At 40.7% G+C, this 19,909-nt stretch overlaps 1 protein-coding gene across 5 annotated transcripts; it reads right to left on the bottom strand.

Moving 5' to 3' along the window:
• Positions 2,728–11,587, bottom strand: LOC109837676 (GDSL esterase/lipase EXL3-like). Of its 5 annotated transcripts, none has more exons than XM_020406007.1 (10): positions 11,165–11,587; positions 10,462–10,623; positions 10,230–10,360; positions 9,111–9,265; positions 8,747–8,899; positions 8,313–8,657; positions 5,009–5,155; positions 4,688–4,921; positions 3,106–3,361; positions 2,728–3,025 (listed from the first exon to the last, which is right to left on the bottom strand). In XM_020406007.1, exons 6-10 carry the CDS (start codon positions 8,352–8,354, stop codon positions 2,832–2,834), a joined length of 873 nt encoding a protein of 290 aa, XP_020261596.1. In that variant the 5' UTR covers positions 8,355–8,657; positions 8,747–8,899; positions 9,111–9,265; positions 10,230–10,360; positions 10,462–10,623; positions 11,165–11,587; the 3' UTR covers positions 2,728–2,831. The 5 variants fall into 5 exon arrangements, 2 of the variants coding, with proteins under 2 accessions (XP_020261596.1, XP_020261595.1); XM_020406006.1 differs by having other exon boundaries at positions 8,747–8,894; XR_002246388.1 differs by lacking the exons at positions 2,728–3,025; positions 3,106–3,361; positions 4,688–4,921 and having other exon boundaries at positions 5,016–5,139; positions 8,747–8,894.

Genomic DNA, 19,909 nt, shown 5'->3' with positions numbered 1-19,909 from the left:
ATCGTGGCAGAGTTCTTCAACAAAGTGAGAGTTCGAGAGATCTGAGACTCATTCCTTATTCCTCCGGATTTAAGCTTAGTCTTAAATCTCGAGAAGAGCCGTGATTTTGCTTAGTCAAAATCATCGCTACTGCAATTACTTTATTCATGAAGTGAAAGCATTGATTATCTAACTTCTGCTAACCGGATATGATCCGTAGGCGGTCCACGGATAAACCCCGGCACCGGCAACGATCCTGCGCAAGCAATAGGCGATAAACATCTATTGCGTGTAGTTTGAGAGAAAATTATAATTTTTGATTTAAAGTCTTATAAAAAGGCTATCCTTTTTTTGAGTTTATTGTAAGCGTTCAAAGTTGTAATGGACTCATCAAAGAAATCAATTTTTCGATCAAACACGCAGTTTTCTCTATGTCTAAAGACAAAGCTCCAAGGCCCGATGGTTATAGTGTGTCTTTCTTCAAAACTGCATGGCCTATAATAGGTGAGGAGGTCACATTAGCCATTGAGGACTTCTTCAGAACTGGTAAGCTGTTGGGTATTGCTAATTCCACTTCAATCACTCTAATACAAAAGGTACAATGCCCTAAATCCCCCCTCAGACTTCAGGCCTATCTCCTGCTGCAATTGTATTTACAAATTTATATCAAAAATACTTTCAAATAGAATTAAGTCTGTAATGGGATATCTTGTGAATGCGGCTCATAGTGCTTTTGTGAAAGGGGGACAGATTTCAAGCAATATTATACTAGCTCATGAACTGGTAAAAAGTTACAACAGGAAGCATATATCTCCAAGGTCATGCTCAATATTGACATTAGGAAAGCTTTTGACACTGTTAGTTAGAGTTTTATCAAATATATGCTCATGGGTTTGGGGGTTTCAAATGTTATGGCAAACTGGATAATGGCTTGCATTTCCTCTCCAAATTATTCAATTTCTCTTAATGGTGCACTTCATGGATACTTCAAAAGGGAGCGTGGCTTGAGGCAGGGGGATCCTCTCTCTCCCTACCATTTTATCTTGGGTATATATGGAATATCTTTCAAGGTGTATGGCAATCTGAAAATTTCATCCAAAATGTAGCAATCTAAAAATCACTCATCTGATATTTACGGATGACTTACTGTTATTTGCTAAAGGTGATACATATTCTGTGCATAAGATATTTCAGTGTGTCAATCCTTTTAGTGCAGTATCATGTTTAGAGGTCAATCCTGATAAATGTTCCATCTTCTACAGGGGAGTGGAAGAATCAGTTAAATCATCCATAACCAATATCTTGCGATTCTCAGAGGGGTCTATGCCAATTAAATACCTTGGAGTTCCTCTTATCTCCAAAAGGTTATCTTACATGGATTGCAATCCTCTGTTTGAGAAAATCTCAAGGCAATTACATAGCTGGACAAGACACAAAAATTTGTCATATGCTGGCAGGTTACAAGTTATTAAAAGTGTAATTCTCGGTGTGCAGATTTATTGGACATCAAACTACATTCTACTTGTCAGTGTTCTTCATAAAATAGATGAGGTGTGCAGGAAATTTCTGTGGGGTAAAACTAATCATTCATTCAGGAATTCTCATGTTTCATGGGGAGAAAGTGTGCTTAGGGAAGAAACAGGGTGGCTTGGGAGTTTTTTCAGGTCATACCTAGAACGTTGCATCTGCACTAAGAAGCATCTGGTTCATACATATCAATAAAGAGTCATTGTGGATAATAAAAAGTCATTGTGGATCAAATGGATTCATGGCAATTATCTTAGCATAGAGATATTTGGCAGGTAAATGCAAAATCAGGAGATTCTTGGATGTGGAAGTAATTAATTAAAGTAAGAGATAAGGCATTGGCTGAATGTGGAGGAGCTGACAATTTGAAAAACCTCATCAGGTCTTGTCATATGAATTCAAAAATAAAGCTTTCAGCCTTGTATGATGTCTGGTATAATACTGTTTGGGGAAGCTTAAATGTCCCTAAGTATTCATTTATCAACTGGTTGGCAATTCAGGATAGACTTCTTACGCAAGATAGGCTGCTGAAGAGAGGAATAATCAATGTAAACCTCTGTATCATGGATTGGCTGGAGTTCAGGTGGAAGTCATATAATTGGTGTCAGCTAATGAATTTTGGTACACAAGATTGAGAGGCAAAGGTTTCAAGCAAAAGCTCGAGAGATTGTCTTTGACGGCCTCAATTTACAACATTTGTCGAGAGCATAATGCTAGGCTTTTCACATAGAAAATAAGCAATGCAGATCACCTAACTAAAGCTATAAAAATTGATATTTCAACCATTATTCTCAATAGCCCCCTATCTCCTAATAGGGATTGCTTTCCCTTGATGCCTTGAGATTTTGGTTGTGCAGTTTCCTGTAAATGATTTTGTTATCTCAGTAGCTTTGCGCTGAGCATCTTGAATGAATAAAGTTTTTCGTTGACCAAAAAAAGGGTAATACCCATTTATGCGTAACTATTTGGGCGTTTTTTCCTTTTTCTTTTTCTTTTTGACTTTTTGGACCCAGACAGTTTAAACTATTTGGATTAATCATATCACAATTGGTTTAACCCGTTTAGGCTTTTCGCGATTGCCCAATATGGGAACCGTTTGGGCAAACCAATTTTGTACTAGTGGAAGAGAACCCAAGATACCATTGAATCTACACAAGGGCGTACAAAACAGATGATTCAAGAAGAGCATGGCATTTTGATTAAGAAGGGGCAATCCTGATATACATCAACACAAAGGAGCTTATGTATAGCCAGTACTTAAGAAAAAACAAGTCCAATTGAGTAGAAACAATTGGAAACATCATCAACACAAGCGCCGAAGCTTGTTAGTTAAATAGGGAGCCATACTTCTGTAGCATTTCGGTCACCAAAATCTGGTAGGCTCTCTCTGTAGGGTGATAACTATCCCAAAATAAATACTTGGAAACATCATCGCATACATCTGTAGTCAATTTATTACATGTTAATGTGACCTCGAAAGTTCCAGTTCCGCAACAACCCAACGTTGATACCTCGAAACCTTGGAATGAAAGAATTATGAATAAGAGCCACCAAATTGTATGAGATGGTTAATGATTGAGTTGCTACTGAATATCTTACCATAGGCAGATGGATTCGAGATCATATCAAGCAAAGGTGTGTAGATATCTATATAGACTATCCTTGATCCGGGTAATTTGCTGTTAAGCCTTTGTATCTCTAAGGATAGCTCTCTGTTAAGCATCATGGAGGCTTCATTATACAGAGGCACACTGTCCCTTTTTATACCTCCTGCACTTGTTCTTTTTGATGGTAACGATCCTATAGGAGGAATTCCTATGACTCCAATTTTCCGAGCACCTGATTCATAAAGCTCCTGAAAGGATAGGAAGGATATTAAAATTTTGATTTTTTCTGATATTAGTTCCCCAAATCTTTCACATTTTGAAATTACTCCCCCGAGTCTTGTTATTTTGAAATCTGTGCTGGAAATCCTTGAGCATTTATAAATTAGTCCCCAACTCTTTCAAGTATTTCGAAATTAGTTTTTTAGATCTTTTAAATATTACGAAATCAGTCGCCCAAATATGGATGTGTTTGGTAATCAATGTGTTTTTTTGTTGTGTTTTTGTAAAAAGCACCATGTCATGGTGTTTCTTTTTCAAATGTGTTTTGAAAACACCATTTTGGTCACACTAATTTGACCATTTATATAGTGGCAGTTTGGCTAGCCTGGCGCGGCGCGGGTGGCGTGTGGCCGGCGGCCAGCCGAACGGCGGCGGCCAACGACGGACTGTCGGCTATCGACGAGGGTAGCGGCGATGGCCGGCAGCCGCCGACGGAGGGCGGCGGCGGGTGGTCGGCCGACGGGCGGTGGCGTGGTGGAGGATGGCCAAATCGGCGGCGGCGGCCGGTGGGTGGCCGACGGGTGGAGAGTGGCCGTGGGCGACGACGGCAGGCTGGCAGGCGGGGGCGGTAGCGGCGGCGACAGCGACGAGTTGGCCGTGGCTGGTCGACGGCGGTGCGGCGGCGGGGCAATTGGTGGCCGGCGGGCGACGGCCGACAGGCGGCCGGCGGTGGCGGCGATGCGCGCGGGTGAAGTGTGGCTGGTGAGCGGCGGCGGGCCAGTGAGCGGCGGGGTAGCGGTGGGGTGACCACTACGGGCAGCGAGCAGGCCACGGCCGCCAACGAGGAGAGAGCGGCAGTGGCCGACAACGGCGGGGGGTGACGGCGGGCCCATGAGCGGCGGGGCACTGGCCGGTGGCTGGCCAACGGCGGGGCGGTGGCGTCGGGCCGGCAGCCGGCGGGCGAGCGGGCTGCGACCGGCTGTATTGAAAAAACGGAATTTTAAAACGTATTTTTGGTGTTTTGAGAAAAGTGTTTAATTTTTAGATTTTATAAAGGGGCAAGTCAAAAAAACGTCCCGGTTACCAAATGCGTTTCTTTGTTTTTGTTGAAAAAAATAAAAACGGCAAAAACGTTACGGTTGTCAAACGCTCTTTTAACTAGTTGCTAACTAGAAGGACTAATTTCAAAGCATATAAAAGATTTTGGGGGACTAATCTCAAAATATCAAGATTTTGGGGGCTAATTTCAGAATATGAAGGATTTGGGGCGTTAATATCGTAAAAAGAAAAACCCAAAATTTTTATGAAAAGCTACCTTGTGGAGTCTGAAACACAAACTAAATGGATAGATGTACCTGATAAAAGCTGGAAGCTTGTTGTACCACAAATTTGATGTAAGAAGGAAGATCATACTCCAATTTTCGAAGTTGCATGGTAAAATAAGTGGTTGATAAGTCATTAGTTCCCAAGACAACGAGATATATACTCTTCGTGATGATGTCTGCTGCTCTTTCTTCTCCTGCAATGATCTTCAGCTTCTCCTTGTATTCTTTGAATAGGTTTAGTTGATCAGTCGCACTTAAAACTGACTGCATGCAACAACAAATATCCAACTGAGGATTTTATGAAATCTCGGAAAATAAGTTTCTATGGTTTATGAGGGTTAGGAGTTTCACCACTAAACGGGCAGTTTGGGGATCATATCCAGAGCCGCCAGATGCGAAGTTTACACCAGTGAGGAGGTCCTCGCGACTCAATTTCGTCCCGAGATATGCTGGTAAGTACTCCTTTATCCCCAGTTGAGATGCTGGAATTTTAGTACGCTGTGTCAGTGAAATTCAAATTCTTGAATCGTGCCCCTTATCGAACGTTTCTACATTACACGTTATATATATAAAGTGGCTGGACCTACTGAGAGGTTAGCATGTTATCGAGAGGGCTTATCAAAACTGGTTGTTAGCTCCTTTCAGATTTGTACTGTACCAGCTTATGATTTGATCCCAATTACATGATCTCCAAGAGTAATCAGACCATTCCATGATTTCATTCCAAATGTGAGCTGAAAACTGGCATTCAAAAAACAGGTGCTTACTTGTTTCTTGTTGCACCTTGTAGTTATGATTACGTTGTTGTTGCCTGGATCCACAACTGAGTCTCCAAACACTATGAGGGCTGGCACCTTAGGGCTAGTCTCATTGGTAGCTAGGGTTAGGGTTTGATGGATTTGGAGGAGGAGGAGAAGCAGGAGGGGAGAGAGCACGGTTGTTGATTTTGATCTCAGCCGCTTCCCGCTGCTCCCCATAATTTCTGACTTGCTAGTTTCTAGATGCTTATCCCTCGACATACGTACGTACTGCTTGCTATTGTGTTATGTAGTTGGAATGGATGATTGGTGCTGAGTCAAACGTTCTGAAATCTTAAATTATAAAAAGAGAAGGAAGAATAAACTTCCTGTCCTTGATTAGCTGTTTAATTTGGGGGGAATTAACACTCAACGATTAGGCATGATCCAGTAGAAGGGAACGTGAGGTGAGGTGAGGTGATAAGATCGAAAATCATTGTTTGAAGTAAAGATTATAGCTTTAAGTTGAGTTTAATATAGCGTGTGCGGTGTGCAAGCTACTTATGCCACAAGCGTGCTTATTTTCCTCTAGTAACCGCAATGCCCCTGTTCTTTCTACATGCACCCACTCTCCCCTTTCTTCACATCAAATCCAAACGGCAATGACCAATTGTTTCCCATAATCAACCAGTCAAAGTCTGAGGTAATCTCTTGGGTTCGAATCCTCTCCACTACCAATAGGTAGTGGGCAGATCACTACATCGATCTCCTTTGTCTATTATTTAGTGGATGTTTGTGATTATTCTGCTTGAGTGCAAAATAAGAATGAGTAAATTTATAGAGCATGATAAATGCTAAATTTAGAATTAGTAATAATCATCTACTAAGATAATTAATGGTTGTGATTAAAAATAATGGTCTTAACATTGAAGAGATCTAAATCCAATCTCCTGATACAACGGTCCTGTTAGAACATTGTTCGGAGTGTAACGTTGCTCGTGCAATGTCTCTTGTTTGATAAATAACAAACTCCCATTTGCTACTGATATGTTTCTGAGATGATATATTTTAGATATAAACAGGTACAAAAATTTGCGGTTCAGATCAACACGAATGTTGATTCCAGCCTTTGAACATCGATGGTCATGAGGCACTATCGATGGTCGAGTCAAGTCTTCGATGGACTACAGGAAACAATCAGAGAAACAAGAATTAGAAATCAAACCATCGATGGTCCACAATCAATCATCATTGGTCGTATGGACCATCGATGGACTACAATCAACAATCACAAAAATTAAAAAAATAGAATTTGCACAATAGATGGACTACAGTCAACCAGTGGATCATCGATGATCGTGATAAACCATCGATGGTCGCGATGAGTTTTGGCAGATTTTCAGGTTTAATCTCAACCGTTCGTCGACCCTTTTGATCTCCAACTTCTACCAAGTCTAGAATATCTCTTTCCTGATCTGTTGTAGGTTCTATATAAGAAAGAGAGAGAAAGAAGAGACCATTGATTGGAGGTGATCTAGGGTTTGAATTTTGAGAACAAGGAGAGCTTTTTATCCCCCAAAGCCTCATCAATCGCATCCTTGATGTCGTTCTTCATCATCTAATCGTCAACCATCGTGGAGTGCTTCCTTTGGACTTTATTATCATCGTTCTTTAAAATATATATTTCAATCATTAAGAGAATGGTTTGCTAATCAAAAGGGCTATGAGATTGCTCTTTTTGTGCTTTACTTGTTTTGGTTGTTTGTATTCAAATTTGTATGTTTGACGGTGTACTCACTACAAGAAATTACATCTTTAACGAAGGGGTTTCCCTTCGTTAAAGATCTGAAAACCTTCGTTATTGTATGCTAACGACGGGAAAAAATCCTTTCGTCACCCGTTGTTGAAGCCCTCTTCGCTAAAATGTCACGAAAGGATATACTACCCGTCGTTATAGAGTCTATAACGATGGAACATATTACCGTCATTAATATTTACGACGGTAATTATTACCGTCGTTACCATCACTGATTCCCGTCGTTACCATCAGTGACGGAATATTTTCCCGTCGTTTCCATTAGTTACGGGGATACTTTCCTGTCGTTACCATTAGTTACGAGGATATTTTTCCATCGTTGAAGACTAATTAATGACGGTTGGATACCGTCGTAAAAAATCATCATAATGGGTAATTAGTAACCCCATCAACGACGGTGATTTCCCTTCGTTGATGAACAAAATACGGTTTATAAAACCGTCATTGTAGACTACAAATTTCTAATATACATTAATAATAAATTTTTCATTCATAGACAACTATCATATTATTCTCAACCTGACACTAAGATTCACAACAAAATTATATTAAAATTACCCAATAATGAATAAGAGGAAAAATAAAAATTTCATTCATTAATAACATCAATAAATAAAATTCCATCATCCTCAAATATTCAATACTAATAACAAGAGTTAATATCCTAATTGTTCCAAAGAAAAATACATGAAACTATCTAAAACAATTTAAAATAAAAGTTTGGAAACGACACAATCTTTCATCTCTAATCATGGTCATCACCAGTACCAGCATCACCAAAGGACTGTAATTTTCTTCATACTGAGTTTCTAAGTTGCCAGTTTCTAGAAAAGTAGATACTGGTATCATGCTATCATACATGCAGGAAGAAAAATATATTCCAAATATATCAATGAAATCAATAAGTATCCCAATTATTCAAAGAGATTTGTAGAGCTGCAGTGATATGTTTGCATCTGAGGACCAAGACCGTGTAGTTATAAAAATAAAATGCAAATTAACCCACTATATTACTTGAATATTAGTAAAAAACTAAATTTTAGTAAAATAAAACATCTCTAAACATGTAAATGAATACTTATACAAATAAAACTGCACTCACAGTGAAATGGCTGAAGAACTCGAATGGTTCAGAATCTTGCATTCATTCTTCTCTTTCTTTTCAACATAACTATGATTGTATCTACTCGATGACAGCTCCAGTAAAGGTGTAGAATCTGGGCTGCAGCTGAACTCCTCATCACACGATACAACTTCTTGAGTATAATAAAGGTTATCATTTTTTGCACTATTTTCCCTTGGCTCATAACTACAGCTTGTTGATTATCTATTGTGCTGATCAAATTGATGAGTTGCTTCTGAGTTGCAGTATCTACGAGCGCACAAGATTACTCTTCTACGATCAATTGATCATTTGCGACGCATGCCCCATTGAGAGGTGCAAATTCTGAAACCAGCATAACAAATGCCACACATTAAATTTTGTAAATAGCAATGGTAATATAAAATATTGACAGGAAATATGAAGAACAGTACCTTCAGCATTTCATCCAAACTTTCATTCATCATTCTGACATATAGTCTCAATTATATTAGAATAATCCTTGCATGTTCTCCGCTGAGGCTCTATGTTACTTTGTTTGCACACGCTCTCTACTTCCACATCTGACTTTGTACAAGAACTCTGCACTACAATATAACTAATCAGAAATTTGACACGAAAGAATAAGCTAATTAGGAGCAGTGTATCAAACATAACAAACTCTTTCCAGTACTTTCTAATCAAAGCTTAGCTTTTACTCAAAGTCATTGTTTCTTCTAACAATATATATTTATGTGGAAAACAAGCTTATGTGTGGAAGCTATTTCCTTGTAAAATAACAAAATTGAGAGAACTTACTTTGGCATCACTCCCTTTCTCACCGTCTTCTTTATTGATATGCATTGGAGGTACTGATCCACCACTAGTTGCTTTGCTTTTCGAGGATTATCTTCAAATGTTTTCATTGCATTATCATCTCGGTGAACACCTTTATTGCCAATGCCATCATTTAACTGGAAAAGTTATAAAAGACGGTGATTAGCAATACCAAAATATAACAAGAGTGATAAGTACTTCATGAGTTTACTTAATAGTTAGGGCTCAATTGCAGATGCATCCCCTGTAGTATAACTATTTTGAACTTGCTGGTACTGTAGTTTCATTGTTTTGTTCCAGATGGTCCATTTTTTCAACTCTTATATCCTCGACGTAAATAATGAGTCCGAGTGTAAAAGAATTGAGAGGATTTAACCTGGTGTGTTTTTTTTGGGGGGGTGGGGGTGGGGGGACTAATATCTGCAACAATACTAGAGGGGGCCTATCACCCGCGGAGACACCCTATAGAGGGTGGTATCAAGTGATACCACCTTATATCAAAAAATAACCTAGTATAAACCAGATTATCACTTATTAATGACACTACACTAGAAGTAAGTAGTAAGTAGTAGTTCATTTGAGAATCACCCCTAATGGTCCAAGCCTTCGATGACCCAATCCCAAGAACCCATTTTAAGAATGTAAAATGAACAATTAAGTAGGTGTAGGTCTATCGCCTGGTGTTTATGAAGCTACAGAGAGAGGTCGTTACAACAGAAATTATAAAGAATCATATGCGAAATTGAATGTGAGATCAATGGATGAACAATGACTCAGCAACTAATATTGAAAAATATGTATGTAGTAGTATTTCGAAAGAGGCTATAATGCAACAATTTCATAATATGATGACACTTGGGGGTGAATTGCAACAATGTAGTTGTACTTTTTGAGAATATATCTCATTAAAGTTAAATATATCTTCTGTATCTTATTATTAAGTTTTCCTATTATGTATTAATATGAGAGAAAATTAGTAATATCGTCTTTTATATATACTGTGACACCACTATTTTGAATTCCTGACACTGTCACTGGGGTCTTAAGTGCAATTATCCCTAAAATAGTTACACATAAGGTTGAAGGTTGAAGGCAACATACAGTTTGTCTCCTCTAAACGTGCTGCCACAAGTTCATCAGCTCATTTTTACGGACAGGCTTCACGAGGAAGTCTGCTGCGCCTTTCAGCATGCAGTTGAAAACTATGTTGACAGAGTCATTGGAGGACATCACTGCATATATGACACACACACACACACACAAAGATGAGATTGCAGAACACCAGCAAGTATATGTTTCTCTTGGAATAATTTCAAGAGACATGGTATCATACTTATCACAGGAATGTGCTTGCAGCCCTCATGATCCATTATCATGGAAAGGAGGCTAGTTCCCGAGATCGACGGGACCTCAACTTCAACGAGAACTACATCGATACTATCAGGCCTTTCCCTTACTATCTCCCATGCTTTTTGACCATCAGATACTGCAACCACTGCAGAAAAAGAAAATGCAGTATAGATAAAATATAGTCAGAAATTAAGTAACACAAATGCACAGACAATTTTACCTAATTAAGATGGAAGGTATGGTGCTGATATATAGTTTTATAGTTGCAAATACTTGGGAAACCATAATCTTAGGGAAACTATTATATATGGGATGCTAAAACATAGATAGGTTGCACATTTACCTTTGAAATGCCAAAATATTTATCTTTGAGATGCCAAAACAACCTTCAACTCATTAGAATCTCTCTTGTCCCTGAACTAAAACCTTTACTTTCTACAATCCAATTTTCAGAAAAAGGATCACATGACAATCTGGGCAACTTTAGGAAGGACTCAGTACTTTCCTCAACTGTACTCACTGAGTCAGTTAATAATTTTTATTTAAAAAAATTCAACTCAAAATTTACTCTTTTTTAGGGGAAGCTAAACTGCGATCTCAGTTGATGTAAAATTTTGATTTTTACAACATGGGTCTCAAGCAAAATCAAATACGATCAAAGGAAATAGAGAAACCGATGATCAAACCTCAGAAGCCCTAACTCTGCGGGTGAACTGGTGAGTCTGAGATAAACCCAGCTCCCTTCTCCATATCTCTGACACCGCAGCTCCCGATGGCCTCAGTGGCCCCTTGGTTTGAGATGAGCCCTGCTTTTGCTCGGCCATCGATGGGATTGAGATTGACGAGGACAGAGAAAAAGACCATTCGAGTAGAGGGAGAGCGCCAGTATCACCCCCAATTATTCGAGGAGAGGGAGAGTGACGCCGTCGAGGAGGACGAATTAGAAGGGGTGGGAGAGGAAGGCGTGGACGAGGAGGAAGCCAGAGAAAATCAGAGGGCGGCGACTCAGGATTTGAGTAATTTCGAAAAGGAGGGTTTTGGAAATTTTGAGCGTGAAGGGGGGAAATTTTAGAAGCTGGGTTTGGAAAATTTAGGAGACTGCTAAAATAAGTAGGGATCGATCTCATCGTAGACGGAACTGACGGAGTTTAATATATATAAATGCGGTTAGAGGGTGATTTGGGTTTCGGGTTATTCATATTAATTTTGATTATTGGTCCTGTTATGATTTGGAGTTATGATTAATGAAGGTAATGGACCCCTTCATTTTTAAGGAGACCCAATAACGACGGTATTAGGATTAAATTAATGAAGGGATTTGAAAACCGTTATCCCATATCATATCCTTATATAATATTTATAATCACTCGACGAAGGCTTTAAAACCCCGTCGTTATTATATGCACATTAACGACAGTCAACTGGTCCCTTTACTAATTTTGGTCGTTAAATACCGTATTTCTTGTAGTGACTCAAGCTAGAGTAATTAAGGATTGGCGTACTCAAGATAGGGTAACTGAGGGTTTGACTAGCTAGGACTAGGTTTCTTCTTATCATTGTGAGGAGTTAGGTTAGTTGACTGGTTTCGGGTAGATTCTAGGGTCTTGTCTGTAAAGCCTACCAAATCGGATTATGATTTGGGAGAACTCCAGTCATAGTGAAGAAGACCTTTCATGAGAAAGAAGAGTGGACGTAAAATTGTGATCCAAACCACTATAGAAATCTCGTGTGTTCATGTGTTGATTTATTTTTAGTTTTTCGCATATTTTTTTCTGCTACATATTCTGAGTTTAATCGAAAATTTATAGCAATCCTATTCATCCCTCAAGAAATGGCGATAGAGTGCAGGAAATCAGCAAAAGATTCAGCTAGGCAGACTGGCGGTCGGCCGCGAGTCAACGGTGGTCGACCCCGAACGTGCACAAAGGCCACTAGGACTCGGAGCTGAAGGTGGTCGACCGTGACGGTCGACCGCGAGGACCCTGTAGGTGATTTTTGGTCTCGGGATGAGATTCGATCGACCACCGCGGTCGATCGCGCCATGACAGTAATAAATTCTGTTCTCGGGTTTTGGTTCGGTCGACCGCCGTGGTCGATCGTGAGACCTATACGGTCAACTGCATACTGATTTTGGGCTGAGCCTTGGTTTTTGAACCGGTTTGTTTCTGAGTTGATATATAATCCTAAACCTGATTAATTAGGATTAAGCAATGATGATTTTGAGCAGTCTTTTGGAGAGGATTTCTGCATCCAATTGTGGGAGATTTGTGAGAGATCTAGAGCTCGATTTTGAGCAGTCTTTTGGAGAGGATTTCTGCATCCAATTGTGGGAGATTTGTGAGAGATCTAGAGCTTTGTTTTAGGGTTTGATCGGTGAGATTTGTAACTCTATTTGTATTCTCTTGATTTCTAATAGTAAGAACTCCCCCTTCCTTGCCCCGTGAATGTAGGCAACTTGCCGAACCACGTTAAACTCGTTGTCTTACTGTGATATTGTGTTTGACTTATTAGTTGTGATTTATCTCTTGGATTGTTCGTGTCATTCTGAGAAGCATCCGCCGCGCACAACAATTGGTATCAGAGCTTCAGACTTGTTCGAAGGATTCGGTGAAGATTCCTATCTGAAGAGTTAGATCGACAACATGGGAGAAGCAAGCACTCGAAGGATTCGGTGAAGATTCCTATCTGAAGAGTTAGATCGACAACATGGGAGAAGCAAGCACATCAGGTTCGTCTCTTACGAAGGTTAGATCGACAACATGGGAGAAGCAAGCACATCAGGTTCGTCTCTTACGAAGGCGATACAGAGTCTGAGTATCAATAACACGAAGATTGTTGTTCCGAAGTTCGATGGCAAGATCAATTTCGGATTGTGGAGGTTTCAGGTGATGGACGCCTTGGATGCACAGAATTTAGCGGAGACTCTTTAAAAGAGAAACCCGCTGATATGGAGGATAAGGTTTGGAGGAAGATGATCAGTAGAGCTTGTGGTGTTATTAGGTCCTGCATGACGTCAGATCTTATTTATGATGTTATGAACGATACGTTGACAAAGAAGATGTGGGAAACACTCAATAAGAAGTATCTTACGAAGAGCATTGAGAATTGGCTTCACTTGAAGAATAGGTTTTACCAGTTCAAGATAAAGAGGGGAGTTTCCATCAGGGAGCATGTCAACAAATTCACTAAGCTACTTTTAGATATGACCAATATAGACATCATAGTTGAGGATGAAGACAAGGCAATGTTACTTTTGTGTTCGTTGCCCGATGATGATTATGATACGTTTATTCTAACTATGATCAATGGAAGAACTACAGTTAGCTATAAGGAGGTGACCTCAGCCTTGGCAAATTATGAGTTGAGGAAGAGTGATGGTGAACCTTCCGAAAAGGTATCGGGAGATGCATTAGCTGTTCGAGGTCGTGATCCAAACCGCCGCCAATTCAACCGCTCAAAGTCAAAGAATAGGAGTGCCTATAAGAGTGTTGGTAGAAATCAATATTGGTATTGTAAAGAAGAAGGACATTGGAAGATTGACTGTCAAAGTGGAAAGAAAAAGCCGGGAAGAACAAAGTGAAAGCTGCACAGGCTTCAGAAGTGAATGTTATAAAAGCTATTGGTGAGCATTCAGATTCAGATTCTTCGGGCTACTCGTGCCCTGCACTACCGTCAGTTTGCTATGCTGATTTCATGGAGTGGGTGATGGATTCGGGAGCTATATATCACATATGTCCTAGGAGGGATTGATTCTCTAGCTTTGAGGAGCTGGAAAGAGGGGATGTCGTGCTTATGGGTAATGATCACGTATGTCCTATTGCTGGAAAGAGGGGATGTCGTGCTTATGGGTAATGATCACGTATGTCCTATTGGTGGTATTGGTTCAGTCTGGATTAGGATGCATGTCGTGCTTATGGGTAATGATCACGTATGTCCTATTGGTGGTATTGGTTCAGTCTGGATTAGGATGCATGACAGAAGAATTAGGGAGTTGAAGGAAGTGAGGTTCGTGCTACAGTTGACGAATAACATCATTTCTCTTGGGACTTTGGAGGCAGCAAGATATTGAGTGATCTTAGAGGATGCTATAGTGAAGGTCACGAAGGGTTCTATGGTGATGATGCGAGGTGTCAGGAAAAACAACCTATACTACTCGAAGGGCAAGATAGTTACAGGGGGTCTGACAGCTTCTATCACTACAGAGGAGGACACTACCACTTTATGGCACATGAGGCTTGGACACACAGGAGATAAATCCCTATAGTCATTGGAAAAACATGGGCTATTGAAAGATGCTAAGACCTGCAAGATGGAGCTGTGTGAGCATTGTGTACTCAGGAAGAAGACTAGAGTGAAGTTTGGCACCACTGTTCACAACACCTGAGGTACATTGGATTACTTTCACATAGATGTTTAGGGCCCTTCTAAGAATACATCTCTTGGTGGGGCCAACTACTTTGTCATTTTCATTGATGACCATTCCAGGAGAAATTGGGTATATCCTATGAAGCATAAACATCAGATCCTGAATATTTTTGTGGAGTGGAAAAAGAAAGTGGAACTACAGACATGTAGAAAGGTGAAGACTCTACGTTCAGATAAAGGTTGAGAGTACAAGAGTGATCCGTTTCTGTAGTTTTGCAGGGATCACGACATTAGAAGAAACTTCACAGTTCGAGAGACACCGTAACAGAACGGGATGGCTAAGAGATTAAACCGTACCTTGCTGGAGAAGGTGCGATGTATGATGACGTAGAGTAGATTGCCTAGATCCTTTTGGGCCGAGGCGTTGATTTATGCGAGCCATCTCGTGAATAGGTTGCTGTGCACTGTGAAAGATGGGAAGACTCCTTTGGAGTGTTGGTTTGGTTCGGTGGCTAGTGACTATGAGTCGCTTCAGATATTTAGGTGTCCAGCTTATTATCATTTTAGTGATGGTAAATTAAATCTGAGGGTGAGGAAAGCAGTCTTTGTGAGATTTAGAGATGGAGTCAAAGGCTTCAAGTTATGGGATCCACAGGACAAGCAGTCTTTGTGAGATTTAGAGATGGAGTCAAAGGCTTCAAGTTATGGGATCCACAGGACAAGAAGATAGTTATTAGCAGAGAGTCAAAGGCTTCAAGTTATGGGATCCACAGGACAAGAAGATAGTTATTAGCAGAGATGTCACATTCGATAAGGCGTACATGATGGGACCTCGAGTCCCTCAGCAAGTGGAGGGAGACTAGACAGTTGAGATATCACAGCAGGTAGAAGATGATGTGACTCCACCCACTCTAGAGAGCATTGTATCCATCGAAGCTCCTACAGAGGTGACACTGGGAGGAGATGAGATGACAGCCGGATTGATAGAGGATATAGTGGATTATGGGACTCAGGAACATGGGTCATGTTCAGGGGTCCATTGTAGCAGATAGACCGAGAAGAGTAATTCGTCGGCCAGCTAGGTATAATGATGTCATGGTCGCATATGTATTATCAGTGAAGGTCATTGATGATATGGTTCCATACACATTCAGGGAGGCAGAGTCTAGCCCCGATTCAATTAGGTGGAGTGAAGCTATAGAGGAGGAGATGCAGTCTCTTCAGAAGAATGACACTTGGACACTTGCACATCTACCTAAGGTAAGAAAGCTATTGGTTGCAGTGGGTATATGCGAAGAAGGAGGGATCTTTTATTAGGGACATTCGATTCAAAGTCAGATTGGTTGCCAAGGAGTATGCACAGCTTGAGAGTATTGATTACAATGAGGTATTTTCACCCGTTGTGAAGCATTCGTCGATATGAATTTTATTGGCATTAGTGGCACAGTTGGATTTGGATTTGGTCCAGATGGATGTAAAGACAGTCTTTCTACACGGTGATTTAGATGAGGAGATCTACATGACAGATTTGGTCCAGATGGATGTAAAGACAGTCTTTCTACACGGTGATTTAGATGAGGAGATCTACATGACAACCCTTGGGATTCAAAGCTGCAGGAAAGGAATATTTGGTTTGCAAGCTGAAGAAGTCTCTTTAAGGTTTGAAGCAATCACCGAGACAGTGGTATAAGAGATTCGACAGCTTTATGATTGGCCATGGGTACACGAGGAGCTCATATGACCCATGTGTTTATATGCACAAGCTACAGGATGGTGAGCACATATATTTGCTTTTATATGTTGACGATATGCTTATTGCTTCCAAGAATTCTTTGGCTATTCGAAATTTGAAAGAGGAGCTGTCATTCGAGTTCGAGATGAAGGATCTTGGAGAGGCAAAGAAGATATTGGGTATGAAGATCGAGAGAGACAGGGTGAAAAGGAGTTTGAAACTTACACAGAAAAACTACTTACAGAATATGTTAAAGAAATTCAGTTTTGATGGTAATGCAAAAGCAGTTAGCACTCTATTGGCTCCCCACTTCAAGCTTTCAGTGTTGATGTCGTCTGTTTCAGTTGAGGACATAGATTATATGTCGAAGGTCCCATATGCCAGTGTAGTAGGTAGCTTGATGCGATGGTGTGTACGAGGACAGATTTGTCAAAGGCCGTGAGCATGGTATCAAGATACTTGCACGACCCCACGAAGGGTCATTGGGAGGCAGTGAAGTGGATTCTACGGTATATTCGAGGCATCATGGATGTTGGTTTGGTATTCTAGAAGGATGAAAAGAATGGGCAGGATTGTATTGGTTACGTGGATTCAGATTATGCTGGAGATCTTGACAAGCGCCGGTCTACTTCAGGTTATGCTTTTACATTAGCAGGTGCACCTGTATATTGGCGATACACGTTTCAGGCCACATTAGCTCACTCTACTATAGAGGCAGAGTATATGGCAGTAACTGAAGCTATTAAGGAGGCTTTATGATTGCATGGATTATTAGAGGACTTGGGGATTGCACAAGAGATCATTCGGGTATATTGTGATAGCATGTCAGCTATTTATTTGGCGAAGAACCAGGTTTATCATGCGCGCATGAAGCACATCGATGTCAGATTCCACTTTGTTCGTGACGTTTTGGATGATGGAGACGTCATATTGGAGAAGGTCCACACGAATGATAACCCTGTAGATATGTTGACCAAAGTTGTTTCAGGAGTAAAATTTGGTCATTGTTTGAAGCTTTTGAACATTCTTCAGTGTTGAGGCTTTTGGAGGCCATTTGGGTGAACTACGTTCGGCTTGATTCCTTGGACAATAGGATACGTAGGCAGTCTTTCAGATACAGCCGGTTTGATTTGTTGATTCAGATGGGGGGAGATTACGTTTCAGCTCTAGTTTGATCCTAGGACTTGTTGATGGACTATTGGATGATTTGGTGTCGGCTCAGTTTTGGTAGAAACATTCGTCGAGGTGGAGAATTGAAGAAATGGCGAGAGAGTGTAGGAAATCAGCAGAAGATTCAGCCAGGCAGACTGGCAGTCGACCGCGAGTCAGCTGCGGTCGACCGCGAACGTGTACAAAACTCAGAGCTGAAGACGGTCGACCGTAGCGGTCGATCGCGAGGACCCTGTACGTGATTTTGGGTCTCGGGATGAGATTCGGTTGACCGCCGTGGTCGACCGTGCCATGACTGTAATCAATTCTGCTCTCGGGTTTTGGTTCGATCGACCGTCGCGGTCGACCGTGAGACCTGCGCAGTCGACCGTCGCGGTCGACCACAGACTGATTTTGGGATAAGCCTTGGTTTTTTACCCGGTTTGTTTCTGAGTTGATATATAACCCAAAATCTGATTAATTAGGGTTAAGCAAGGACGATTTTGAGCAGTCTTTTGGAGAGGATTTCTGCATCCAATTGTGGGAGATTTGTGAGAGATCTAGAGCTTTGTTTTAGGGTTTGATCGGTGAGATTTATAACTCTATTTGTATTCTCTTGATTTCTAATAGTAAGAACTCCCCCTTCCTTGCCCCGTAGATGTAGGCAACTTGCCGAACCACGTTAAACTCGTTGTCTTGTTATGGTATTGTGTTTGACTTATTAGTTGTGATTTATCTATTGGATTGTTCGTGTCGTTCCGAGAAGCTTCCGCCACGCACAACAATAAGGAAAATACCTTCTCTAGATTATGAAGAACAAAGATTACAATCTCTCCCTCACAATCTCGCTAGAATTGAGAACAACCCCTCAACTCTCTCTCTAAACCCTAATACAATTATTAGAATTTCTCTTGATCACTTCTCTCTGAGATCTACTTGTTTAGAACCCTAAAACAATCCTATTTATAGATGTGCAAACGTGGATGGCAAACTTGTAAATAAACAAGCCCAAAAGAATCAGGAATCCCTGTCAAAACAGAATCCAAAACGAAACAGGAAACCCAGAAATCGCGATCCGGTCGACCGCCAGGCTTGGTCCGGTCGACCGGCCAGAGAGTTTTCTCAAACCCTGCACCGTGCAGGTTTTCCGGTCGACCGGCATGTGTGCTGCGGTCGACCGGCCAGAGATCTGCCAGTTTGCCCTGTTCTTTTGCGTTTCGCTCCTGTTGACTTCTTTCACCGTCTTCTTTGGCTCCATCCATGCTCATATTCCCAAGATATGAGAATCTTCTATCCTCAAGCTTCCATGAGGATCGCTAAGCTCCTGAAGAGAAGATACACCCGTATCACCCCCCCTGCGTCTCAATTCCAGCAGGTCCCCCTAGCATAATGATTTTTTTCAAGGGATCCTTGAAAATTAGAATGAGAGAAAAAGTAAATAAGTTAAAAGAAAGAAATAGAGAAATAAAATGTGCATATGACTTGCACATGCTCTTTTAAAGAAATCATGTTTTAGCATGTAAGAAAGAAATCATGTTTGCAGTACGATGATCACTAAATGAAAGGCTACATATTTTAGCTGAATCGTTCATCAGGAGATTCAAGGTTGTCACATCAAGAGTCGTGAATTAACAAACGAGATTAGGGATGCCTCAAGTTAAAGATTTGAGCTTTCCAACTCCTTGAAAAAAGTCAAGACCCAAAAACCCTCTTGACCAAACTTCCTATGCTAACGAGGAGTTCTGATCAGTAAGGAGGACACTAGATCGAAGTCTCTAAATTCCCCTCCGATTTTACCCGTGAAAAGCCCGAATTGAATTCTCGTATACTGCAGGTTCTAAGGCCTCGTTTGGTAGGCGGGAATGGGGTAGAATGGAATGGCATTCTCACTTCCCATTCCTTCATACCAAACAAACCAACTTTTTAGATGTTGGAATGACCATTCCCAGGGAATGACCATTCTCACTTTTTGTGGGAATGAGCATTCCAAGTGAGAAGATAGGGAATGGTCATTCCCATTCAAGAGAGAATCAAATCAGTTATTTATTTTTTTAATTATACCCCTATTAATCAACTGATTTCCACATTAGTAATTCTGACATCCTTTTCATATGCAATATGCATCAACTGTGGATATCATTCTTTATATTTTTTTTGGACCTATGAAAGATGCGATAATCTTTTA

The sequence above is a fragment of the Asparagus officinalis genome, chromosome 4 (assembly GCF_001876935.1).
Source record: "Asparagus officinalis chromosome 4, Aspof.V1, whole genome shotgun sequence".
In the NCBI taxonomy this organism is placed as follows: domain Eukaryota; kingdom Viridiplantae; phylum Streptophyta; class Magnoliopsida; order Asparagales; family Asparagaceae; genus Asparagus; species Asparagus officinalis.
The sequence above is the reverse complement of the archived record's forward strand: the minus strand, read 5'-3'. Positions and strand labels throughout refer to the sequence as shown.